The sequence below is a fragment of the Chiloscyllium punctatum genome, chromosome 32 (genome assembly GCF_047496795.1).
Source record: "Chiloscyllium punctatum isolate Juve2018m chromosome 32, sChiPun1.3, whole genome shotgun sequence".
Taxonomy (NCBI): domain Eukaryota; kingdom Metazoa; phylum Chordata; class Chondrichthyes; order Orectolobiformes; family Hemiscylliidae; genus Chiloscyllium; species Chiloscyllium punctatum.
The window spans coordinates 30,029,989-30,046,764 of record NC_092770.1 but is presented as its reverse complement, the minus strand read 5'-3'; the positions used below and the strand labels follow the sequence as shown (position 1 = coordinate 30,046,764).

General features: G+C 42.6%; 1 protein-coding gene across 1 annotated transcript in view; it reads left to right on the top strand.

Moving 5' to 3' along the window:
- The first annotated feature begins 16,020 nt into the window (after nt 1-16,020).
- Nucleotides 16,021-16,776, top strand: part of tmem117 (transmembrane protein 117) — a 434,750-nt gene continuing 433,994 nt past the window's right edge. The window contains exon 1 of the mRNA XM_072551966.1: nt 16,021-16,250. Coding sequence (XP_072408067.1) covers nt 16,208-16,250 — 43 coding nt within the window. The 5' untranslated portion in view covers nt 16,021-16,207. The remainder of the gene's footprint in view (nt 16,251-16,776) is intronic.

Sequence of the window (16,776 nt, the reverse complement as noted above, 5' to 3'; positions counted from 1 at the left end):
ATGGCTATAGCAACAACAATATTGCATCTGCAAAGAACACATATTGAATGGAGTCACCAAGATTGTAACCCTTTCAGAGAGAGGTAGTGTGTTGCCGTTTATGCAGGTATTAGTAGGGTCTCGAACATGAATAATCAGGGAGAAATTCCTAGAGTAAATAAGGATTTGCTCTCTTTCGTTCTCTGAAAACTCCCTCATCGAAGTCTGAGTTTGAAAATCCCTGAAAGACTTCGTAGCCACCAATACAGCGTTCTTAAAAGAGAAGTCTGAATTTTCTCCAGAAAGAAGGAATACAACCAACCATAACAGATCCAGGGAAGTGCCTCAGCACCCAAAGATTATGTGGAAATTGACTGGTTGTAGACCAGTGTTTGGACAACCTGTAAATAATTATTATTTCTGACTTTAACTGTTGCCTGGCCAAAAATCCTTTGAGACCATTCTCTGCAAAGCATGTGTGTTTTCCAGGCTTGAAGGCGAGGTTTGTATGTGCATGTGTGTTATTTTTCAATAAACATTTCAAGGATGAATGTGTTCTATTGAGTAAGAAAGAAGTATTTCCAAATATCAAAATACAATGTTTTCTGCATCCACAATATTTTCATATTTTTAAAAATGCTCAGACCAGCACTGCCCAAGAGAGGCAATTGGATGAGTCGGGGAAATAGACTGAAAAGATGGATGGAAAACCTTGTTACTTCTTAATTAGTTTAATAAGCACATTTTATTTTCATCACCTTTCATGTGAATGCAAAGTATAATCATATGAGGAGATTAAGACAATAAACAAAAAACTATTGTCAATTTTTGTTGAATAAAGTTGCTGTGAAGCTTTATAAGAACTTACACATTTACAAGGAGGTTAAAAACAGCAGACATTTAAGAGTCATAGAGATGTACAGCACAGAAATAGACCCTTCAGTCCAACTGATCTATGTTGACCAGATATTGTAAATTAATCTAGTCCCATTTGCCAGGACTTGGCCCATAACTTTCTAAACCCTTCCTATTCATATCCCCATCCAGATGCCTTTTAAATGTTGAAATTGTATTAGTCTCCACCACTTCATCTGGTAGCTCATTTCCATACATGCACCAAACTTTGCGTGAAAAAGTTGCCCCTAAAGTCCCTTTTAAATCATTCCCTTCTCACCATATACCTATGCCCTCTAATTTTGGATGCCCCCATCCCAGGGGAAAGACCTTGTCTATTTACCCTATCCATGCTCCTCATGATTTTATAAACCTCTATAAGGTCATCCCTTAGCTTCCGGTGCTCCAGGGAAAACACTCTATTCAGTCTCTCCGTATAGCTAAAACCCTCCAACCCTGACAACATCCTTGTAAATCTTTTCTGAACCCTTTCAAATCTCAACATTCTTCCTATAGGAGCGCGCTTGTTTGAAATTCTACCCAAAATAATACTCAAGTGGAATATATTTACGAAATTATCATCCAAAATGTTTTCATTGCCAGAGAAACCCTTGATACATATTCCAATCTTCTAAGTATGCACTTTCAGCTGGTTCCACAAAATAACCCTTCTATGGCACTGTCCTGACCTATCCAAACTAATTATAATATGGTGGAAGTTCAGCTATCTGAATTCCCAGCTTTCTGACATTGGGTGGCAGTGCAATTACTCTCAGGCCAGTTTGAAGTCACTCTATCCCCACGAACACTTATTTACTTGGAATCTCTCCATTATACTCTCCCGGGTGTTATCACCAGAGCAGCTTAGCAGTACAAGAGATCTGACTGGAGGATCTGTTTTCTGGTAAGGAATATTAAAATGCTTTCTGCTTTTGTAGAAGGATGAATTTCAAAATACGTGTACAAACATCAGTTAATGGCAAAGTTCATGGCTGTTTAATTCTAACTTCTATCAAGAAACTTTCTGAGCTCCTATAACTCATACATTTTTGATATTTGCTGCAATCACTGACCTCTCCAGGACAAAGGAAGAATACCTTGCCTTCTCCTCAAGGCATTTTTGTGCCATCAGAATCAGTGTTAGAAGGATTAATCAACATATATATATTTATTAATCTTTGATATTCTTTGATTCATCATAAGGTTTTGCATGATACATTTAAAACTAATCAACAAGAGCATAATGCCTTGCTTCTAGATCTTATTGATTACTTACTTAAAATCTGTAGGCAATTTTAGGTGAATCAATATTTTACGTTTGAACAGGAAGATATTCTCTGAACAGCCTGTTCAGAGATGTTAGTACACATCTCTGGAGTGGGTAGGATTTGAACCCAGACCTCCTGACTCAGTGGTAGGGTTACTACCACTGCACAACAAGACCCCACTTTGGGATCAGGAACCTGATGCCCACATAATGTTTGGCACCTCAACCTACTACATGATTTAGAAGTGTAAATGTCTTGACTGGCTTGGAGGTGAAATTAATGTGCATAATTAATGGTGTCAAGCATTACCATGAAGCGGATTGAGTGATAAAGCCAGGAAGAGAAAAAAGTGGGTCTGGCAGCTTAATAGAGTAATAGAAATGTATAGCACGGAAACAGACCTGTTGGTCCAACTCAGCTATGCCGACCAAATATCCAAAATTAATCTAGTCCCATTTGCCAGCACTTGGGCCCATATCCCTCTAAACCCTTCCTAATCATATACCCATCCAGATGCCTTTTAAATGTTGTAATTCTATCAGCGTCTACCACCATTCCATACACGCACCACCTTTTGCATTAAACAGTTGCCCCTCCAGTCTCTTTTAAATCTTTCCCCTCTCACCCTGGACCTATGCCCTCCAGTCTGGACTCCCCAACCCAGGGAAAAGTCCTGGTCTATCATGATTTTATAAACCTCTATAAGGTCCTTCTTGGCTTACTAATAATCTCCTTAAAACACTGAACAGACCATTAATTGGAATTGGGATTGTTGTTAACTCCCTTCCCTTCTTTCCTCACTTGAAAATTCCAGCCTATCCTGGAGACAGTGGGGCTCTGACCAAGGGGTGGCGTCCCATGGGATGGCTATCAAAAGAGAGAGAAGGGTTGATATTGGACAGGAGAGGAGGACAGGACCTGGCCCTCAATACGCTTTCCTTCCTGATGCTGAGTCCCTCAAAAAAAACTTGAATCTTCAAATCTGTCCTCTTGATTTTTTTTTAAGAGTTTGAACCTTGGTTCTGAATTTTCAGTTGCCTGACAAATTGCCCCCTAGTAAAGGGCAATTGGACGGTGATGTGGGAAGAATATCTATGGGGCTTCCTACCACGAACGTAATTGAGTTGAGAAGGTGACCAGGTCCTGACCACCCCATCAAACATTCCTGGGGAGAGTGCAAGATTCTCCCCACAACTCCCCCTATAAAATTACTTTACCTACTGTCACAGCATTGGGAAAGGGAGGGTTAAAATGGAAATCAAAATCATTCTCTCCTCATTTTATTTTCTTTATGCAACCACTGTGGGGAATTGTATAGTTTTTCTTGTGTGTTTGCCCTTCCCACCATCAATCAAACAGGCAATGTGACCCTGACAAAAGACATTGAGCTTCTAGTTGCCTGCCACTTCAACACACCGCCATGGTTCCTGGCCAACATCTCTCTCTCTCAGCTTTGCTGCAGTGCCCCTGTGAAGCTTAACCCCAGGTGGAAGAACAGCACCTCATTTTCTGCTTGGGAACTCTGCAGTCTTCTGGACTTAATTTTGAGTTCAACAATTTTGGGGCTTGAGAAGCATTTTCCCATGTTCTTACCCTAATGCCACACACCAGATTTTGTCAAGACATGGCTGTTACTAAACACATCCCACTGTCGACTACTAATCGTCTCAATTAGCAACTACTCATTCCCCAATCTGAACTTTTCGCACTCCTGTATCTGTCCAACTGTGTTTTTCTTTCTCTGTTTGGTCTCTATCTTCACCTATTGTTTATAGGTAGCATCAGTTCTGAAGAAAGGTCACTGGACCCAAAATATTAACTTTATTTATCTCCACAGATGCTGCCAGACCTGCTGAGATTTTACTGCAATTTCTTTTTTCATTTCTGATTCCCAGCATCTGCAGTCCTTTTGGTTTTATTTTGTTATGTGTTGTCACCCTGCTGCCTTTACACAGCTGACAAAATTAGTCTAGGTGAAGGAGTGAGTGATTTTAGGACAGGCAATGACCTAACAGTATTATTACTAGACTAGTAATTCAGAGACCCAGGTAAAGTTCTGAGGACCAGGTTGAATTTCCACCATGGCAGATAGTGAAATTTAAGTTCAATAATAATCTGGAAATAAGGTCCAATGATGACCTTGACACCAGTGCTGATTGTCAGAGGAAGAACCCATCTGGTTCACTAATATTCTTTAAGGAAAGATATCTGACAACCTTACCTGGTTTGCCCCACATGAGACTTCAGACTCATCGCAATGTTATTAACTCTTAACTGCCCTCTGGGCAATTAAGTTTGGGCAGTAAATGCTGGTCCAGGCAGCGTTTCCCACATCCCACATGAATGAATAAAGAAATAAGATTTCCCACCCTGCTACCAATTGAGGGTGTTAAGTTGCCAAATAATGACCACTAAGGACATCATTCTGCCACTGCTGGATTTAATCCAGTTTTTTATTAGTTCATCCATGGAATGTGGGTGTCACTGTTTAACCACTGCATTTATTGCTCATTCATAATTGCCCTAGATACGATGGTGATCAATTGTTTTGAAATGTTACAGTCCTTTGGGTGTAGGGATACCAGCAGTGGTCTTTGAAAGATTTTAAAATTTTTTACCCAATGACAATGAAGGAACAGCAATATAGTTCCATGTCAGTGTGGCCTGTACCTTGGATGGGAACTTGCAGTTCGTGGTGTTGCCATAAATCTGCTTCCCTTGTATGTGTAGGTGATAGAAGTCATGATTTGAAGGTGCTGTCAGAGGAACTTTGGTGAGTTGCTGCTGTGCAACCTGTATACAGAACACACTGTAGCTACCAGGTGTCTGCAATGGAGTGAATTTTGAGAGTGGTGGGTGACATGCCAATTAATTGGGATTTTGTCCTTGAATGTTGTTTGAACTGCACTCTTCCATGCAAGTGGAGAGTATTCCATCACATTCCTGATTAGTGCCTTGTAGATAGTGGACACACATTGGGAAGACAAGAGTCAAGTTCGTTGTCACAGAATTCCTAGCCTCTGACCTAGTCTTGCAGGCAAATTATATGTGCTGGTCTGGTTTAGTATTTGATAAATGGTAACGTCCTGGATGTTGATGGCAGTGCTCACCAGCACACTACCTTTGCTGACTAAAATGCCCCACAACTTACTGTGTGGAAATCTGTATGTGTTTTTACTCAACCAGTTCAGACATGCAATGACACACCTCCAAGGAAGGTGGGCCTTGAACCGAGACTCCTTGTCCAAAGCTTAGGATGCATTCACTGCAACACAAGACCTCTCCAAGTTGGTAAAAACAATGACTGCAGATACTGGAAACCAGATTCTGGATTAGTGGTGCTGGAAGAGCACAGCAGTTCAGGCAGCATCCAAGTAGCTTCGAAATCGACGTTTCGGGCAAAAGCCCTTCATCAGGAATTGTTGGTCTATTCTAATTGATATAGCTCTTGCCCTAAGCTGATCTATTTATAATGTAGATCCCTGCAAAGTATGTGCATTTTTTTTTATTTCTCACATTGTTCCCTTCTTGAAAGATGGGTCTGAGAATTCACCCCAGATCTATGCTAGCGCTTCTCCATAGAAGACTTTGACTGGCTTGCATTTCAACATTTCTGTCCCAAAGCGAAAGAGTCCAGTTTCTTCTGTGCAACTCATTCTTTCTGGCATGTCAGAAGCTCAAATACACACAAAAGTAAAGTATTGCAAGTGCTGGAAATCTGGAATAAAACCAAAGAAAGACTGGAAACACTCAAGAAATAATCTATGGAAAGAGAAACAGAGTTAACATTGAAAACATTAACTCTCTGGAGATGCAATCTGACCTGCTGAGTATTCCCAGCATTTTCTGCTTTTACTCTAGAAAATGCAACTTTGGCAAGCATTCAATGTCATCATTGACATGTTATATGTGTCAACCTATATAAAAAAAACAGCAATATGTTTAACCAAGTTTGGAATCTTGATCTTATTAATCATAAATACCCTTCCTAATGTCTGCCAATTTGGTATTGTTGATACAAACCTGATTTTAATTTTTTTTGTTTATTTTACAGTCATAATATCCCTACAGTGCAGAAAGAGGCCATTTGGCCCTCCGAACAGCATGCCACCCACGCAACCACAAAGCCCTGCATTTTCAATGGTTGATCCACCTAGCCTGCACAACCCTGGACACTACAGGGTAATTTACCATGACCAATCCACCTAATCTGAACATCTTTGGACTATGGGAGGAAATCGGAGCACGCGTCATTTAGACCATAGTGTTATCATATTAGATGACTATTATCAAAAGAAAAGCTTTATTTCCTAGGACTTCCCTTTCTTTGTCTGAGTAAGTTCAAAACAATAATCACCGTTTCCGCCCAACCTTAATGTCCAGATTCAACTGATCATAATTAACAGTCACACACAAAAGTTTCCTTCCATTCAATAACTTGTTTTTAAAACCAGTCTACTGTTGTCAGAGTTCCTATGTGCTCATATTCTTTACATAAATGCTATTGTGCAGCTCTAAACTTCACGTTTACTGAAAAAATAACTAAAATCTATGGCCTAAAAACAATTGGAAACATTAGAATTCTGCTCCATTTCTAATTAACTCTAAATAGCTACCATTTGTTTCACATTTAGATATCATTTGCTTTTACATTGTAAATATGCACTTCTGCACTGTGAATTTTGTACTTCATCCTTTCCTACTGTGAATCTTTACATTTGCCAAGGGAGGACAGAACAAGATTACTGAGGCAGCTTTCCCAAGCATGCAAGAATCCCTGAGGCAGACAAGCACTATTCCAGCTACACCTTCATTTGTTAAGAGTTCATGTTAGATAATATGTTTACATACAAACCCTTCTGAGATGATGATATCTGAACTTAAGAGCTTCCAGTGGATCTGTTGCAATTGTCTTAGTTCTCCATATAGATGCTGAAGCTGCATCAACACTTGTTGAGCACAATATATATAAATGTTCCCCAAAGGCTGCAGTCTGTTTTTGTTGAGTACGGGAGCAGCTCTGTTATTTGATATGTGCTTCAGGCTTGTGAGGAAACCATTCTTATTGGCTAATGGAAGTTTAATGATCTTTAAGAATGATGGGGTATTAACTGATTGGATGACCATGTTTCTAAAGTGAACGTTCGAGCACCCATCTGGTGTGTCAATGTACACGATGCCATTCTTTTACGTTTTTAACTTTTAAAGCACCTTGAAATTTATTGACTTACTCATTTTTTTTAAAAAAAGACGTGTAATTGTAATATTTATCAGGTCATACAGTTTAGTAGTATGATTTACATCGATAGTTACAGATGAGGTGCTGGAAGACTGAAGGTTGGATAACGTGTTGCCACTATTTAAGAAAGGTGATAAGCACAAGCCAGGCAACTATGGACCAGTGAGCCTGATGTCGATGGTGGGCAAGTTTTTGGAGGGAATCCTGGGGGAAAGGACATACATGTATTTGGAAAGGCAAGGACTGATTTGGGTAAAAACAATGACTGCAGATGCTGGAAACCAGATTCTGGATTAGTGGTGCTGGAAGAGCACAGCAGTTCAGGCAGCATCCAAGGAGCAGCAAAATCGACGTTTCGGGCAAAAGCCCTTCATCAGGAATAAAGGCAGAGAGCCTGAAGGGTGGAGAGATAAACTAGAGGAGGGTGGGGGTGGGGAGAAAGTAGCATAGAGTACAATGGGTGAGTGGGGGAGGGGATGAAGGTGATAGGTCAGGGAGGAGAGGGTGGAGTGGATAGCTGGAAAAGGAGATAGGCAGGTCGGACAAGTCATGGGGACAGTGCTGAGCTGGAAGTTTGGGACTAGGGTGAGGTGGGGAAGGGGAAATGAGGAAACTGTTGAAGTCCACATTGATGCCCTGGGGTTGAAGTGTTCCGAGGCGGAAGATGAGGTGTTCTTCCTCCAGACGTCTGGTGGTGAGGGATCAGCGGTGAAGGAGGCCCAGGACCTCCATGTCCTCGGCAGAGTGGGAGGGGGAGTTGAAATGTTGGGCCACCGCAGGAACTGTAAAACCTGCGCCCACACCTCCTCCCTCACCTCTATCCAAGACCCTAAAGAAGCCTTCCACGTCCATCAAAGTTTCACTTGCACATTCACTAATATCATTTATTGTATCCGTTGCTTTCGATGCGGTCTCCTGTACATTGGGGAGACTGGGCGCCTCCTAGCAGAGCGCTTTAGGGAACATCTTCAGAACACCCGCACCAATCAACCACACCGCCCTGCTGAGAAAGTCTAATATCTCAGTTGTGTGAGTCAAAGGAGGTAAAAACAATGACTGCAGATGCTGGAAACCAGATTCTGGATTAGGGTACTGCTGGAAAAGCACAGCAGTCCAGGCAGCATCCGAGGAGCAGGATGCAAAAGCCCTTCATCAGGAATGGGTCAAAGGAGAAAAGCTTCACAACCCATGAGACCTGAACTGAGAAGAAATGGTTAAATCAAACATAAAGATTTGAAAGAGAAGAAAAATTTCTCTGGATTTTTATTAACAGCAAAGTGATTACATTGAGAAGTGGATCGAATTTTGTTTTTTGTTGTTTTGAACCTTTCATACTACATATGTAGACAATTTACTTTATTTTATATTTCTTTCTTTTGCATAATAAAACCAAATTTTATTGTTAAAACTAAAACCGCAGCCTGGTGTGCTCATAATTCAGTCAAAGACTGCCACTTCAAATGAAAGAGAAACAAAATGTCATCTATCAAGCCAGATTTCATTCTGGGATCTGACTAATCCAGTAGTAATATCATCTGGGATTTTAACAATACCAAATCTAGGACGGTCTATCCCCTGGTTGGTTCTTGAATGTGTGGTCTAAAAACAGCATCTATTCACTCCAGAAATTCATCCACCACTAATAATGTGGTTTCTCCAGTGTATTAGTCAGATTAAAGTCACCCACTATTATTGTACTACAGACACCTCAAATTTCCTGGTTAATACTGCCCCCAACTTTCCACTGCTAATTGGAGGATGCTAGATAACGTAAATCTTTTTTTCCACTCCTTCTTGCTTCTTAGAGGCAGAGAAATGTACAGCATGGAAACAGACCCTTCGGTCCAACCCATCCATGCCGACCAGATATCCCGAAACAATCAGTCCCACCTGCCAGCACCTGGCCTACATCCCTCCAAACCCTTCCTATTCATATACCAATCCAAATGCCTCTTAAATGTTGCAATTGTACCAGCCTCCACTACTTCCTCTGGCAGCTCATTCCATACACATACCACCACCTGCGTGAAAAAGTTGCCCTATAGGTCCCTTTTATATTTTTTCCCTCTGAGCCTAAACCTATGCCCTCTAGTTCTGGACTCTCCCAACCCAGGGAAAAGACTTTGTCTATTTATCCTATCCATGCCCCTCATACTTTTTTAAAACTCTACAAGGTCACCCCTCAGCCTCTGACACTCCCGGGAAAACAGCCCCAGCCTGTTCAGCCTCTCCTTATAGCTCAAAACCTCCAACCTTGGCAACATCTTTTCTGAACCGTTTCAAGTTTCATAACATCTTTATGATGAGAAGGAGACCAGAATTGCACGCCATATTCCAACAGTGGCCTAACCAATGTCCTGTACAGCCGCAACATGACCTCCCAACTCCTTTACTCAATACCCTGACCAATAAAAGAAAGCATACCAAACGCCTTCTTCACTATCCTATCTACCTGCGACTCAACTTTCAAGGAGCTATGAACCTGCACTCCAAGGTCTCTTTGTTCAGCAACACTCCCTAGGACTTTACCATTAAGTGTTTGAGTCCTGCTAAGATTCGCTTTCCCAAAATGCAGCCCCTTACATTTATTTGAATTAAACTCCATCTGCCACTTCTCAGCCCATTGGCCCATCTGGTCCAGATTCTGTTGTAATCTGAGGTAACCCTCTTTGCTGTCCACTACACCTCCAATTTTGGTGTCATCTGCAAACTTACTAACTGTACCTCTTATGCTCGCATCCAAATCATTTATGTAAATAACAAAAAGTAGAGGATGCAGCTCCAATCCTTGTGGCACTCCACTGGTCACAGGCCTCCAGTCTGAAAAACAACCCTCCACCACCACCCTCTGTCTTCTACCTTTGAGCCAGTTCTGTATCCAAATGGCTAGTTCTCCCTGTATTCCATGAGATCTAACCTTGCTAATAAGTCTCCCATGGGGAACCTTGTCGAACACCTTACTGAAGTCCGTATAGACCACTTCTACCGCTCTGCCCTCATCAATCCTCTTTGTTACTTCGTCAAAAAACTCAATCAAGTTTGTGAGACATGATTTCCCATGCACAAAGCCATGCTGACTATCCCAAATCAGTCCTTGCCTTTCCAAATACATGTACATCCTGTCCCTCACAATGTCTTCCAACAACCTGCCCACCACCGACATCAGGCTCACTGGTCTATAGTTCCCTGGCTTGTCCTTACCACCCTTCTTAAATAATGGCACCACGTTAGCCAACCTCCAGTCTTCTGGCACCTCAACTGTGACTATAGCTTAAAAAAAGCAAAACCATAGAGCACTATGAATGAGAATATAAGACTAACAATTGGAGCAGAATTAGGCCATTTGACCCATTGAGTCTGCCCTACCATTAGATCATGGCTGATATGTTTCTCAACCCTATTCTCTTGCCTTCTCCATAATCCTTCATCCCCTTCCCTTCCCACTCTGCCAAGGACATGCAGGTCCTTGGCCTCCTCCATCGCCAGACCCTGGCCACACGACGCCTGGAGGAAGAGCACCTCATCGTCCGCCTAGGAACCCTGCAACCACACAGGATGAACGTAGATTTTTCCAGTTTCCTCATTTCCCCTCCTCCCACCTTATCTCAGTCCAAACTGCTGGATTCAGCACCGCCCTCTTGACCTGCAATCTTCTTCCTGACCTCTCCGCCTCCACCCCTTCTCTGGCCTATCACCCTCACCCTCACCTCCTTCCACCTATCGTATTCGCAGCTCCCCTCTTCCAAATTCCCCCCCCCCCCCACCTTTTATCTCAGCCCACTTGGCACACCAGCCTCATTCCTGAAGAAGAGCTAATGCCCGAAACGTCGATTCTCCTGCTCCTTGGATGCTGCCTGGCCTGCTGCACTTTTCCAGCACCACCCTTTTCAACTCTGGTCTCCAGCATCTGCAGTCCTCACTTTCTCCAAGAACCTATCTACCCATGTTTAAATAAACTCAGTGATCTGGCCTCCACCGCCTTCTGTGGCATCCTCCCCATTCATGGGCTTTTTTTTCAATGATTGGAAACCATCCAATGCTACATATGATTTTGTGTTAGCCATGACTACAATAAACTATCCCATCTCATCATTCATAACCTATCTTCAATTTTTGATGCAGTGTATCACACAATGTCCTCCATTACCTCTGCAGTACTAACCAATTCTAACTTGGTATCATTCTTATTTAGTTATAGCCAGAGATTAACTTACACTGCCTTCTCATCTTATCCTTGTTTGACCTTTCTAGCCTAAAATGATTTTCAAAAAAGGATAAAAGCTACCTGACTCACTTCCTCCCACCCTGCCTCCTGTAAAAATGCCATCCTTTATTCCCAATTCTTCTGCCTTCACCGCATATGTTCCCCCAGGATGATCAATTCCACCATAGAAAATCCCAGAACGCCTCTTTCTTCAAAGATTGGAATTTCCCCACCCACATGATCGACGATGCCCTCCAGTGCATCTCCACATCCTGCACCTCTGCCCTTGAACCCCATCCCTCCAAACGCAACAAGGATAGAACCACTCTGGTTCTCATCTTCCACCCCACCAACCTCCGAATACATCGCATCATCCTCTGCCACTTCCACCACCTACAAACAGACCCCACCACTAGGGGTATATTTCCCTCCACACCCCTATCAGTGATCTGGAGAGCTCATTCCCTCCACAATTCCCATGTCAGATCCACGCCCCCGCCATTAGCCCTCACCCCACTCCTGGCACTTTCCTCTGCCACCGCTGGAAGTCAAACACCTGCACCCACATCACACCCCTCACCTCCATCCAAGGCCCCAAAGGTGCCTTCGACATCTGACAGAAATTTACCCTGTCATCTATAGTATCCGTTGCACCGGATGTGGTCTATCTACATCAGGGAGACAGGACACCAACTTGCGGATTGTTTCAGAGAACATCTCTGGGGCACCCACATCAACCAACCTCACTGCCCCATGGCTGAATACTTCAACTCCCTCTCTCACTCCACCAAGGGCTTGCAGGTCCTGGGCATCTTCCATCACCAAACCCTAACCACTCGATGCCTGGAGGAAGAATGCCTCATCTTCCACCTTGTGATCCTGCAATCACACGGGATTAATATGGATTTCACCAGTTTCCTCATTTCCCTTCCCCCCACCTTATCCCAGTCACAAGCCTTCTTGACCTGTCCATTGTCTTTCCCATCTATCAGTTCCACCCTCCTCTCTAAACTATCACCTTCTCCCCCACCTTCATCTACCCATTGCATTCCTAGCTACCTTCCCCCCAGCCACACCCCCTCCCATTTATCTCTCAGCCCCGGCCCACAAGCCTCATTCATGATGAACAGCTTATGCCCGAAATGTTGATCCTCCTGCTCCTTGGATGCTGCCTGACCTGCTGTGCTTTTCCAGCACTCCACTCTCGACTCTGATCTCCAGCATCTGCAGTCCTCACTTTCTCCTGACCATACCTTGAGGCAAACTTAGTGATATCAACGCTTCTCATTCCTGGACATAGGCATCACTGGCCAGTCCAGCATTTATTTCCCATCCTAATTGTCCTGGAAAAACTGATGGGGAGTTGAAGTTTTGACCTGTTGCAGTCCTTGTGAGGTGGGAACACTCCTGGGTGCTATTAGGAAGGGAGTTCCAAACTTTTGGCCAGCAACAATAAAGGAAAAATGAGAAGAGTCAAATTCAGAATGGTGTGTAACTTTGAGGGGAACTTGCAAGTTGTGACGTTCCCATCCATTTGCTGTCCTTGTCCTTTGGATGGTAGAGGTCATAGGTCTGGAAAGTGCTGCCAGAGTAGTCTTGGTGTATTGCTGCAGTACATTTTCTGGATGTGTGTCAATGGTAAAGGAATTAGATGTTGAAAGTGATGATGGACTACTTTGTCTTGGTGTTAAGCTTCTTGACTGATGGGCTGCACCCAAAAATCAGAATATTCCATCACACTCCTGACTTGTGCATTGTAAATGGACTTTGAGACATAGCTACTAACTTGCTGCTCATATTATGTTTTTTTGTAAATTGTGGCCAATGATGCAGATGTGAGATTGATGAAGCAAACTGCCATACAGCAAGATAACTGCTCCCTTGAGGGAAGATTGCTGACCAGCAAGGCAATATGATTGATTGTGTTACTGCACTAGTTAGCACAGTAAGACAAGATGTTGCAAGCATGCGAGTGGGTGCTAAGCAAGCAAGTATGAAGAAAACAAGCAAGTAGCCCTGAGACACAGTCTGGTCCAACCCTACAACTGAGTGCCTATCTGTACCTGGAGCAGTCTTCAGTGTTAGATGTTGTTGCATCCCTAAATGCAAGTCTTTACTTCCAGAGCACCAGTGTATTGGAGAGGTGCACTGATGGTTATGAAGAGTTAATAAATGCTGGATGCCAATGTCTGTGGATGACTGATATGTACAGCTGGTGCCTATAGTTTGTGTCCTGCAGTACAATTTGATTGTATGAAGCAGTGAAGTCCTTCGGACCAAGCAGCAAGCTAAATTTGCTAGGTTCTGCCTTTTGTCGTGTCACACTCGGTGTCTTGATACCACGCTTCGTCAAATGCAGCCTTGATGTCAAGGGCCGTCACTCTTACCTCATCTCGAATTCAGCTCTTTTGTCCATATTTGATTAAAGGCTGTGATGAGGACAGGGATTGACAGGGATGGCGTAATAACAGGTCAGGTTGGATTTGTCCTGCTTTATGTGTACAGGACATATCTGGACAACGTTCTACATTTGTTAGGTAGATGCCAGTGCTTTTAACTGTATCAGAACAGCTAGGCTAGGGAAGCAGCAAGTTCCAGAGCTCAAGTCTTCAGTACTAAGTTGTTAGAGCTCATAGCCTTTGTAGTATTTAGTACCTCCAAACATTTTTGATACAATGTGGACTGAATCAAATTGGCTGAAGTCTGGCATTTGTGATGCTGGGGACCACTGGAGGAGGCTGGAATGGATCATCCACTCAGCACTTCTGGCTGAAGATTGCTGTAAATACTTCAGCCTTATCTTCTGCACTGATCTGCTGGGCTCTTCCATCTTTGAGGATGGGGATTTTTGTGGAGCCTCCTTCTCCAGTGAGTTGTTTAATTGTCTACAGCCAATCATAGAGTAATAGGGATGTACAGCACAGAAGCAGACCCTTTCGTCCAACTCGTCCATACCGACCGGATATCCCATTTGCCAACACTTGGCCCATGTCCCTCCAAACCCTTCCTATTCACATACCCATTCAGATGCCTTTTAAATGCTGTATTGTACCAGCCTCCACCACTTCCTCTGGCAGCTCATTCCGTACACGCACCACACTCTGCATGAAAAAGTTGCCCCTTATGTCCCTTTTATATCTTTCCCCTCTCACCCTAAACATATGCCCTTGAGTTCTGGCCTCCCCAGGGAAAAGACTTTGTCTATTTATCCTATCCATGCCCCTCATGATTTTATAAACTTCTATAAGGTCACCCCTCAGCCAACCTATTCAGCCTCTTCCTATAGCTCAAATCGTCCAACTCTGGCAACATCCTTGTAAATCATGATTGGATAAAGCAGGACTGCAGAGTTTAGATCCGAACAGTTGATTGTGGGATCACTTAGCTCTGTCTATCATTGCTGCTTATGTTGTTTGGTCGCTTCACTAGCTTGACACTTCATTTAGAGGTATGCCTAAATCTGCTCTTGGCATGCCCTCCTGCACTCTCCACTCTACCAGGATTGATCTCCTGTCTTAATGTTAATGGTGGAGTGGGGTATGCCAGGCCATGGGGTTACAGATTGTGTTGCTGTATGCTTCTGCTGCAGTTGATGGTGCACAGCTCTTCATGGATGGCGAGCTTTGAGTTGCTAGATCTATTCAAAACTGTCCCATTTAACACGGTGATAGTGCCATGTGATATGATGCAGGGTATGCTCAATGTGAAGGAGGGACTTTAGCTGTGCAAGGACTGTGCGGTGGTCACAGTTATGCCGATACTGTCATGGACAGTTGCATTTGCAGCTTGCAGATTGATAAGGATCAGGTCAAATCTTGTTGGTTTTATGCACTGATTGTCTGGAAAGATAGTGTGTAGGTAGGCAAGCAGGAGGCTGGAAAAACCAGACAGGAGGTGGAGAATTCGACGTTTTTGGTGTAACCCTTCATAGTGCTAGCAGATTCAATTGAAAAGAGGAACACAGACATGGGAGCTTGAATGGCTTCCTTTTATGTTGTCTCTGCCTTGCAGTTTTGGGGCAATTTTTATTTTGCAGGATAGCATCAATAAATCTTTGCAAGATGTAAAGAGACCACCTATACAAAAAGCCTTATTAGAGATTAAAGGGTTTTACAATATTTTTCTAGCTCAGCACAGGATTATACTAGTAGTGTTGTAAATGCAAATATAATTACTTTGTGACAATACAGCTTTAACTGATTAACTGAAAGAGCAGCTGCCCCTCCTTTTGCAAAGATGCTTACTTATGCTGTACAGAAATAACATATCCCTCATATGCTTGGGGAATTTCTATAAATAACAATTTAAACTAAAGATGTACAATGTGGTTTTATAAACCTGCTAAATTTTCAACTGCTGGAGTGAAAAAAAACTCTTGAAATATAATCTAAATGTCAAATTTGTGGAAGATGAAAGGAGCAGCGAAGACTAAGTGCTTGATAAAAACAAATGACTCAGCCCAGAGATTGTGCTTTTATTCAACAAAATCCTGGATGAACCAAGAGGCCAATGGCAGGAAAGCTGCATGACCACACTCTGACTGCTACAAATGCACCAGTCTGATACAGCCCACAACACAGACATCAGAAGAGAAAAAGGAAAGCTTTGTAAAAAAGCCAGAACATGAATCAGGACAGCAGAAAATGCAGGAGTTTGAACATACAAGGTAAGCACACAGGCCATCAAAACCAGTGGTTTAAGTCTTAATTAAAACAAAAATACATTTGCCAAAATAAATTGATTTAGATGAATGTTTGACTTAAAGTAAATTAGGCCCTAATATTATGACTGGATCAGGCTATCACAAAGTAGTATGAACAGATGCCCTTGATAAATTCTATTTTATGTGGTAATTGTATAATTGTACATTGTAGCAAAGTACAGTCCTCATGTAAACAATACACATTTCTCTTGAGAGACATAAAAATATGAACGGAACTGAACCTATTTTAGATTATTTCTAGATGTAGCTATGGCATAATAATGTCAACCTATTAAAAAACAATCCATAAAAGACACCAGATTAAATTTAGAAAAATAAAGGACGTAATCCAGGATATTTGTGGGAATGATTGTTTAAATGATTATTTGGTCAGGCTTTCCCCCTTTCGGACATGCCACTGGGAAAAAGTAACCATTTATGGAACCTTCCAGACATGAGTTATCACAGTAGGCCCAATTCTATGTAGACT